Genomic DNA, 10,606 nt, shown 5'->3' on the forward strand with positions numbered 1-10,606 from the left:
CTCTCTCTCTCTCTCTCTCTCTCTCTCTCTCTCTCTCTCTCTCTCTCCACACTGCACACCACCCTCTCTGAAAGGTGCTACTTTGCCTCCCTGACTACCTACCCATAGAAGCAAACCAAGATTCAGACTTAGGAAACAAAAAGCATGCCCTAGAGGTTCAGGAATTTCAATAGCATCCACTATGGTTGCTGGTGTGCCGGCTTACAGCTGGCTAAGTCCCAGGTGTTACATACAGTACTCATTCCGTCCCCTCAACAACTCTGAGCTGCGGGTTACTGTACCTGAGATCCCATAGAAGACAAAGCACTAGTGCTCAGCCCACATCTACTCTGGAGGCCCTAGTGTGATTCTGGATGAAGGGGGTGCGAGAGCTCACTAATGGAAGAGAGTGGTCACAAGGGAAACACACACACCTAACACACCAAGTGCAGGCACCAGGCTTCAGTCACACTTTCTGGATCCCAAAGAAGTACCCAAGTGGCAGGCACACCTTACGGGTGCTCTGTATCGGTGACACTCAATACAAGCGGCACAGATAACATTAACTACTGAGCATTCAAAAAAGGCAGTTTGTTGTTGTTTACAATGTGTCTGCCTCTCTTTGAGGTTAAGCTATTTTCTGAGCTCAAGTGTCCAGGCTCAGAAACTTCTTTCCCCTCATAACACCAAAAGTAATGTCTCTTCACTGCTTCCCGCTGCCCTGCTATGGAGTCTGTCCCATTAAGATAAGCTCTTTTGTTGTAGTAAGCAACATGCATCTATAATTATGCGCACTCTAGACTATACATTTAACTCACACTGTAGGCCCAAAGCAAACCCACAGAAACCAGCATCTTACTAAAAACTCAAGGCTGGAGAAGCTAAGACCAGTGGGTATGGTGGCACACAAACGGGCAGATCTCTGTGAACTTCAGACCAGTCTAGTCTATGTAGTGAGTTCCAGGACAGACAAGGCTACGTAGAGACCTTGTTTCATTAAGAAAAAGAAAGAAAGCTGGGCGGTGGTGGCGCACGCCTTTAATCCCAGCACTCAGGAGGCAGAGGCAGGTGGATTTCTGAGTCTGAGGCCAGCCTGGTCTACAGAGTGAGTTCCAGGACAGCCAGGGCTACACAGAGAAACCCTGTCTCGAAAAACCCAAAAAAAAAAAAAGAAAAAGAAAAAGAAAAAGAGAGAGAGAGAGGGAGAGAGAGAGAGAAAGAGAGAAAGAGAGAAAGAAAGAAGTAAGTTAAGCCTAGATTATACATTCTACCATCCACCTACGGGTAGGAACAGTGCTGGAGTTTGGATAGAACTTGGGACAAGTGAGGCACACATGCAGGCAGCCCTTGACAAGTGTTTTACACTGTTAACAAGTCATTGCAACCTGTGCTGTCTCCTAAGTATAGACAAGACAGAGAAGAAGGGGGAGGTTACCAGTTCCAGGAAGGAGGCAGTAATCAGCAAAGCTTCACACACACATACACACATACACACATATACACACACATACATGCATGTACGTGTGCATGCACAAGAGGTGAGATTAGAGCCAGGATCTGACAAATGAGCAAGTCATCAGCCAGACTGGGGAGCAGAGAGGTGGGCAGGACAGCAGGCAGAGAACATGGTCTGAGAAGCAGCACAGGGATGCCTGGAGATACTCTGTTTGGATTCCATCTGCAGAGAAGGGGCAGGGAGTCACACAGGACTATAAACAAAGGCTCCCTAGCCTGGACTGGAGAGGGGCAAGAAGAGGGGAGAAGAATGCCAACCAAGAAGGTTGGAGTAGCTGCTAAAGAGAAGATGGAAGAGTTAAAAGCAATCCAGGGACCACCTTCTGTAAGAAACTGCCTCGACCTGCTGTTAGGTAAGAAAAGACAACAGCTACTGAGTAATTATGACACATGGGAAAACTTGGGCTCCTGGACCCCTTTCCCCATAGGACTCTGAAGTTATTTATAGAAACATGGGGGAGAATAAAGGGGAAGGAAAGATGGCCCAGTCAGATTCCTGAAGTGCATTCTGATAGGGCTAGGACAGCATTTCCCACTGGAGGCAGGACCAGCATTGTCTGCACAGATGCAGTTGAAGTATCAGAGTGAACAAGGTCACTCCAGTTATCTGTGCACCTGATGTAGGCTGAATGGGTGACCTCCTCTGGAAAGCACACACCATGTGCCTCACACAGAAGAATGGTGTGGCACCACATGGTAACCAGTTGCCAGTCTCACAGCCACTCACATGGTGAGCCCTTTCAGAAGCAGCAGCTGCATCCCTGTCTCTGAGGGCAGTGAGAGCAGCACAAGGAGGGCTGGCTACGTCGTGTACCTGGGAGAAATTATTCCAATGCTTTCTGCTAAGTTCCCTCATACAAAGCACCGGTGACACGATTTCTGGATTCTCCCAGGGGTGTCAGAGATAAACTACAACATAGGATATTTTTGAATTAAGAAGATATGAAGGTGATACATGCCAAGTATCTACCTTCTCTCCAAATTCTTAAAGACAAGGAGCATCTTCTCCCTTCCTCCCTCCCTCACATACGATGGCTATTCACCATCTAATAAAGAACAAGGCTGAAGAAAAGAAACAAGAAGAAGGTTACCTCCCGATTGATGTGATGTTACCCAGAGTGTAAAACACTGCAAAGAGGCCGAGTCCCTTCCTGGGCACCCACAGCAGAAGAGTACCCTAAAGGGAAGCAGAGGACATGTGCACGTGAGCGCAGTGACCCCCACAGACACCAGAGCCACACAGCCGCCCTCCCTGCCTCCTATCTCCCTCCCTGTTTATCCATACTCTGTTTAATTTAATGTCAAAGAGAAAACTGGGCAAAGGGAAGGCTACAGCAGAGAACTAGGCAAAGGCCATGGACAGAAGGAAATCTTACCAGCAGTGAGCACAGGATTCCTAGAGCAAAGCATGCAATGAAGCCTTTTATTCTAGTGCTCCAGCTTAGCGATGACGCCTCCACAACCTGCAGTTTCAAAAACGACAATTACATACATACACACACACTTACTGAAAACAAACAAACAAGACAAATGGTCTTAAGGGCCAACAGCAATGGTGCTCTGAGCCAGTGAGATAGCTCAGCAGGTAGAGGGGCTTGGAGTGTACGCCCGCTCATCTCGTTCCCTCCCTGGAAATCACATAAAGGTACAAGGAGATGAGTCCGCAGGTTGGCCCCTGGCCTCCACGTGAGTGCTGCCCATGTACTCCCACACACATACATGACAAAAAAAAATTAAGGAAGGAAGGAAGGAAGAGAGGGAGGTAGAGGAGAGGGGAGAGAAGGCGAGAGGAGGAGGGAAGAGGGAGGGAAGAAAGAAAGGATGAAGGAAGGGAATATGGAATCCTACACACTCACAGCTACACAAAGCCTTCACATACAGCTCTTAGCAGAGCTAAGAACTCCTATCCAGACCTGACTCTTCCCTCCAGCAACTTATGTTTACTGCGCCTCAAGTGGGGCATCCCCAAGGCAGAGACTTCCTGCTTCAAGCACAAGCAGGGAGCTGACCTTAGCACAACCTTTACAACAGTCCAGGTGGGACAAGCCTACAACTAGAAGGGTGGGGCTCTGCCAGGCAGGGCCTGGGTCATGGGAGAATAGTGAGGGCTGGACACTGGTCCATGTTCTCTTATTTCTCTTATCACCCCAGAAGTCGCTGCAACATTTCCGGGACCTCAGAGGGAAAAGGCCCTCACACTTACCAAAACACATTGTTACTTAAGTCTTACTTATACTGTGCCACCAATAGCCAAACCACCCAGCCAACCCCAGCCAATTAATCACTTTCCATGCCTCTTGATGCTCTACCATTCTCAGCCTGATTAATGCTTGCTCCAGGTAAAGTTCAAGGGAAGCCAACACTTCATGGAGAACTCTACTAAACAGAAAAGTTGGAGCGCAGATCTCAGTGGCCCTTTCCCATATCCAAGATGACACGTGTCTGTCTGTACCAGAGGCCTTGCTAGGCTCTCCATAAGATCCAAGAGGGTTCACTGCCACAAACGGACACCAGAAGCTGCAACTAAGAGATCAAACAGAATCAGCAGAGCCAGGGCAGCATGCACACACCCAAGTGCCCCTTATGCCGGCAGCACAGCCTCACAAAGGGGGTGAAGCAGCCCGCTGGAGTGCCACCTGACTGATGGAGGAAGGCAGGTGTGCAGGACCACTCCCTCAGCCCGCTCAACCCGACTGGCCCTAGCTCAGTGACCTACTTCCAACTTGTCAAACCAGAAGCTGGAAGAGATGATAAAGAGGCCCCTCAGATGTGACAGGCACTGTGCAGAGAGGCTTAATCTCCACCAGGAGAAGGTATTTAAGTCACCAAAAAGGAGCCCCCTCCCCCAACTTCCGTAGAGTCACAGGTACTGACACTGCAATCACACACACACACACACACACACACACACACACACACACACACACCCTCTGAGCATCTGCAGAAACTTGACAGAATATGACCCTGAAGAGAAGGCACATTGGGGATGGGCGGCTAGGAATGTAGCTCCGTGGTACAGTACTTGCCTAGCATAAGCAAGACTTTGGGTTCCATCTCTAGCACCTCAAAAAGGGGTGCAACATAATCCCTAACTACATTCCAAACATTTGTCCTTATCCCATAGATAAGTGTAGTACTCACCCCTTACCTAGGAAACCTAAGGTTCAGGGGTCATTGTGGAAGAAGGGACAGAAAAACTTTAAGAGCCAGGGGAAGAGGTAGGTAGAAGACATAAGATTATGTCTTCTAGAAATGTCAGGAGCCACACCCTTGAAGTCTCACTAACAAGGCTGCCTAAACATGACCTGAACAAGGAAACATCAATAGACACGCTAAAGTGGAAGTGGAAAACTTAAGAGGCCTCAACCCTAGACAACTACAGGCAACTGTGGAATGCTGGAGCAGGTGAAACATCTTCCCCAGGGAACACACCAACTGGTTACCTAATACCAAATGATCAGCTGAAAAACACAGATGTACAAGTAACAAGACACAGGCTTAGCAGGTGGAATTTATGTATTTAGTAACACGTGTGTGCGTGCACACACACACACAACTACCACTAACAACAACAGCAACACAAGAACAATAACAACAACAAAAGAAAGAGACCGTGAATCTGAAAGGAGGCAAGCCAGTGTAGATACACGAAAAGGTTTGGAGGGAGAAAAAGGAAGGGGGAAACGAAGTAATTGTGTGTGTGTGTGTGTGTGTGTGTGTGTGTGTGTGTGTGTGTGTGTCTGTATTCATGCCATTCATTCCATGTACTTAATTTCTATAGTCTATAATATATATACATTTAATAAGGAGGGCATGTACTACCATGCTAGGACCTGACAGCGGAGCCCTGTGTTTCTAAGCAGAGGCTACTGGTCCACCTAGAAGAGCCTGTTTCAACTCCCCCAGCTCTAAAGTAGCCGTGGGATGCTGCTACCAGGCATGACAGGGCCCTAGACAATCAAGTTAGACCTCTCCTGACTAACTCATGTAATTAATTTCCCACCAAGAGCAGAAGGAAACGAACAGCTCCCACTCTCCCCATCGTGCATGGTGGAAACAACCGAGCCATATAAAGAGAGGAGTTTCAGGGCAGTGAATAAACTGCCGGGGGTCACCAGCATCAACACCCACACTCGGAAAGGTCAACCTTTTTCTGTTTGGGGGATAAACTGTAAAATATCAAAGTTGAATTAGCCTTGGCATCGGAATCTGAGCAAGACAGTAAGATGCATGCCTCTGAAGACATTAAAATCACTGGTAAGAGTCATCCTTGTTACCATAGTGATGAGGATCCCCACCTGTCATGCTGGTGACCAGAGTTCGATTCCCAACTGACTGGGAGACTGACTAGCAGCGGCCCTTTAGATGGATAGTAGGGGTGGTGGAGGTGGTGGCAGTAAACAATCCCATTGGGAGGCAGAGGCAGACGGATCTCTGAGTTGGAGGCCGGCCTGATCTACAGAGCAAGTTCCAGAACAGCCAGGGCTACACAGAGAAAACCTGTCTGGAAAAACAAAAAACAAAAAGAAAAAATAAAATCATGGGCAAGACAAAGCATTTCTGCCAAAAAGTATGGTTCTGCTTTCTACCGTCAGACGAGAGTAATACTTGGTTCAACAAATGTCTCAAGATGACCCTGTCTAAATGCTCACCCAAATGCTACCTGTTCTTTAATGGGGATAGGGACACAGGGTAGGGAACAGGGGTAACTCACTACCACGTTTCCCACTGTATGTGTGTTCTGTCATGGAAAGAGGAGAAAGTTGCTGTTCCACTTCCTCTAAGTAGACTCCGTGAAAGGAAAGTACTTTTTGTCAATTTCTGAAAGTGAATTCAGTTGATGGAAAAAATCTTTCTCTACTCTTGTTGTTTCTGGAAACCCTGCTAGGACAGAGCTTTTTTCAAAAATCAAAATGGCTAAAACAGTACCTAGACAGAGTGTGTAGGGAATGTACTCACAAGCTGTCTGACTGGTGGTCATACACAAAGGTCCCTTTGACTCCAGGATGGAGAAGGAAGAGAGACTATTGCCAAGAGCTATACTTAGGGACGGCCCAGGAAGGTGAGACTGGCAACCGGTAAGAAAGGAATGCTGTGTTATTCCTGTGAGGTATGATCAGACACCCTTCAGACCTTTGTCCCAAGAACGCTTTCCAGAAAACAGAAAGCCTATTCTTTCAGAAAGGACTCTACTGAAACCAGGATTTAAGTGCAATTATGAAGATGGGTGTCAATTAGAGGGCTCAGATCAGAAGGCTGTTTGTGTGTATGGGCCCTGCCAACTCTACAGCTACCTAGAAAGGACAGAAGATAGAAGTTCTCAGTTTCTCTGTTGGCATTAAAGTAAATTAGAAATTTTTTTTTTTAACTTTTCTGGTAACTTCTTACAGGTTACATAACTGAAAAGACTTGAAAGTGACTCCATCCAGCTAACCATACAAACGGGAATTTAACCACAGAATCCTTCAGTTTTTCCGAAAATGTAACCACGCTAGTGAGTACTTAAAAGGAGGTGGGACCTAGTAAGTGATTAACAAGCCAAAACATCCCCAAAGAAGAACTCTATTGGCTACAGAATATTTCCTGGAGTTCCAGACCTGGAAATGGTCACACGATACTCGTATCAACAGGAATTGTACTAGGAAAGAGGAAACTGAGAATATTTTCAAACAAGAGTGAAGCCACAATCTTTTACAAATAGATGTAACATATGCCTGAGTTGAAGTGGAGATCAAAGCCCTTCACTGAATCCAACACAAGCATTCACCATTTAGGAAGAAAGGGGTGAAGGGGGAGGGATGTCTAGGCAATTTGTTTTCAAATGGCACTACATCACTCCAGAAGATGACAACACCTCCCGGTCAACACTGCACCCTCCACCAGTCTCCTCTAAGACCCCAACTTTGTACAACAGCGTGTTGTTACTTCTACAGAGCTTATCTTTACATGACAATGATGGGCAACTAAGTCTTGGGGCGTTTGTAGGTTTCATCTCATATGAAAGTTCACATGAAGCCAGAATTTTAAAAATGAAAAAAAATTAAAACATGAAAATCACTGATTTGAATTTTAATGGTCATGCAGAGTTTAGAAAGTTGCACTCCAGAGCCTAATTGCAAGTAATCTTGTGCTAGCTTTAGCCCCCACGGAAGCAGTCTTTTCTTGCCCACCTGTGTCTGATATAACAGTGACTAACCTACCTGTAACTACAAGGAAAAACCACCTTGGAATTTATTAACTTAACAAGGTCTTAACAATGCCATCAGCCAGCCACTTAACAAGGTCTTAACAATGCCATCAGCCAGCCCCTCGGAGCTGCAGCTGAGATTCTTCCACGCTGCTGTAACTGCCTGCTTACTGCTTCCACTGACGTGCCTGAAAAGTACCTTAATTACTTTGTTTTGTTACTCTAAGAACTTATCAAACTGTTATCATGTTGGAACACTGATTTTGCAGTAACCTGAATCTGTCCTGGGGCCATGGTCACTCATATTTGGCTTCAAAATAATTTCTTACTCCCTCGGAGGTGCAAGTGTATTTTTGCAAAGACAAAACTCAGAACAAAATCAACCACAGAAGAGGGAGCAGAATGTTGGGAAAAGCACAAGAAGCACAAGTAAACATTAAATAGTAACTCCAGTTTCCAAGGGGAAAGGGCTATAGCATCTTTCTTGTTCAACACCCTTCTTTCTCAGAAGGGGAAACCGGGACTAAGGAAACATCAAGTAAAACGTAATTCTGTCTTCAAGAAAGGAAATGTAAACAAACTTCCAAAGCACTTAAAATGTGACATTCTGAGTGGCTCTGGAGCACGGGGACTTTGAGAGCAAGTTGCAGAGCTATCAAAGCCCTACTAATAAAACAAACACACTGGCAGTCTCCGGGCGTGTTGGAAATCTGTAGTCTAGGAAGTAACCTTGGAGACTCAGAGACCTGGTAGGTCCCTGTTATTAGGCGTTCACAGAGTTTTACAATTACAAAGCAGTACGCATAAGGTCTGGTTCTCACACCCCACAACCTAAACTAGTCCGCGATCCGACGGAGGATCCTTCTAAGAAGGCCGCCGGCCTCGCCCAACCAAAGGGCTCTCCCGGGCCGGTCGGGCTGGGATGGGGGCTCGGGGCCGGGGATCCAGGAGGCCTCGGTACCCACACTCCCACTCCACAGATTTCTGAGGTCCTGCTTCAGAGCCTCCAGCCCTTCGGAGGGAATGTTGGGGAGGGTTCGAGAGCCACGCCTTCCACAAAGAGCCCGCGCTGCCACCTGTGGCTGTGTCCCAGCAGAGCTCAGCGTCGCGGGCGGGAGGAGAGCAGGACAGCTTTCCAAGAAACGCCAACTTCCCCAAGCTGCACTCACCTCGGACAGACCGCTGCGGTCCTCGGTGTCCTGGCCGCTCAGCACCTTCTTCAGCTTGTCCATGTCAGGACCCCGTCCGCCGCCTTCGGCGTTCGTACTGCCGACCGCTCTTCGGGTGCGCAGCCACCGCCCCTCCGCCCGCTGCCAACCACGGCGCGCCCCGCCCAGGCACCTGCCCACCTGCCCGCCCGGCATGCCCCGCGCCAGCCACGCCCCCTGAACGAGCCCCTAGGGGTCACCTGGGGCGGGGCCGGAAGAGTTGGGGTGAAGTCAGCCAGGGGAAAGCGAGCTGCGCGCCTGGACTTCGCGGATTCGTTCCAGCGCCCAGCACCACCATGTGCCAGGGGTTGGAAGAACGCAGGCCTTTGGCGGGCTTACCCATGGATGCTGAAGTTAATCCGCTGGTGGTTGTGTGTACACCGCAGAGCTATAAATAAATAAACAAACAAACAAATAAATTTTATGTATATTAATAATTATAAAATAATATATATTATATGTATATATATCGACGCTAAGTGGAACAAATCAGTGTGCAACAGGCTGTAGCAGTAAAACTGTATATATTCATAAAAGCAGCACTTCCAACGTAATTCCTAGGGGAAATGGTGGCTCGGGAGGTATGACTTGGACAAGGCCTGAGAACAGATGACAAATGATGAGGAGAATCAATATTTTTGTTTTGGTAGATGCTTTACTTCAGTCTGCAGCACTACTAAGGCTATGAAGCAGAATCTGTACGAAGTCATGGGATCTTCCAGACAAGACAGAAGTGTGCTCAGCTTGCACTCTGGTTGCCAGGGATATCTGGAACACCTATGTTAAGATTAAATTGATTCAGAAAAAGCACTGAGACGGAGGTGTAGCTCAGTCAGAGAATGCTTGCCTAACATACGCAAGGCTTTGGGTTCAGTTCCCACCACTGTCCCTGCTTCCCAAGAAAATGGGAAAGGAACACAAAGGAACTTCAGAAACACTAGGTCACTCTACCACCTCCTTCCTCCATCTGAGACTCGCGGGAGTGTAGGAATGCTGCGGGGAGGATCCACGTATTACCTTGTGAGTTCTCCAGCGTCCTTCCTCACTTGCAGAAATACATAAGACCTTTAAGATCAGGTGCTGCTGCTTTTGCTGGGATACCTCTTACCTGCTACATTCTCCAGTGAGTTCTTACACATCTCTGTAAGAAGTCAAACATCAGCGCTCAGTGCAAAGGCCATCCACTGGAGTCAGAAAGACCTGGGAATCAAAACTCCAGCTCTGTCATTTGTCATGTATATGTCCTTGAGCAAGTAGCTCCTTAGCCTTTCTGGTCCCCAGCTGTTTTCCTCTGTAAAGTGAGCACAGGGCTTCCAAACATGACTGTGGAAAGCAACCATGACTAGACAGACTGGTGTGGAGTGGAGGGACGTTAGGTTAGCGTTTAGTAGAAGCTGCCCTTGTTCTCCCAGCTCTAATGCCTTTTCCAAGCCACCTGTGGTGGCTTGATAGAAATAGCCCCCACAGACTCATAGGGAATGGTACTATTATGTGTGGCCTTGCTGCAACAGTGTGGCCTTGTTAGAGGAAGTGTGTCACTGTGGGGGAAGCTTTGAGGTCTCCTGTGCTCAAGGTCTGCCCGGTGTGGTACGTAGTCTCCTACCAGATTTAGATCAAGATGTAGAACTCTCAGCTCTTTCTCCAGCACCATGTCTGCCTGTGGGCTGCCATGCTTCCTGCCATGATGATAATAGACTGAATTTCTGAAACTGCTAAA

The 10,606-nt window shown here is 47.6% G+C and overlaps 1 protein-coding gene across 1 annotated transcript in view; it reads right to left on the reverse strand.

The window, feature by feature from the left end:
• The window catches only part of Sft2d2 (SFT2 domain containing 2), a 19,986-nt gene extending 11,036 nt beyond the window's left edge, over nt 1–8,950 (reverse strand). Inside the window, exons 1-3 of the mRNA XM_028758048.1 lie at nt 8,851–8,950; nt 2,871–2,957; nt 2,586–2,671 (exon numbers count right to left, since the gene is read on the reverse strand). Coding sequence (XP_028613881.1) covers nt 2,586–2,671; nt 2,871–2,957; nt 8,851–8,913 — 236 coding nt within the window. The 5' untranslated portion in view covers nt 8,914–8,950. The remainder of the gene's footprint in view (nt 1–2,585; nt 2,672–2,870; nt 2,958–8,850) is intronic.
• Nucleotides 8,951–10,606: the final 1,656 nt, after the last annotated feature.

Source organism: Grammomys surdaster, unplaced genomic scaffold, assembly GCF_004785775.1.
Source record: "Grammomys surdaster isolate TR1022 unplaced genomic scaffold, NIH_TR_1.0 130, whole genome shotgun sequence".
In the NCBI taxonomy this organism is placed as follows: Eukaryota; Metazoa; Chordata; class Mammalia; order Rodentia; family Muridae; genus Grammomys; species Grammomys surdaster.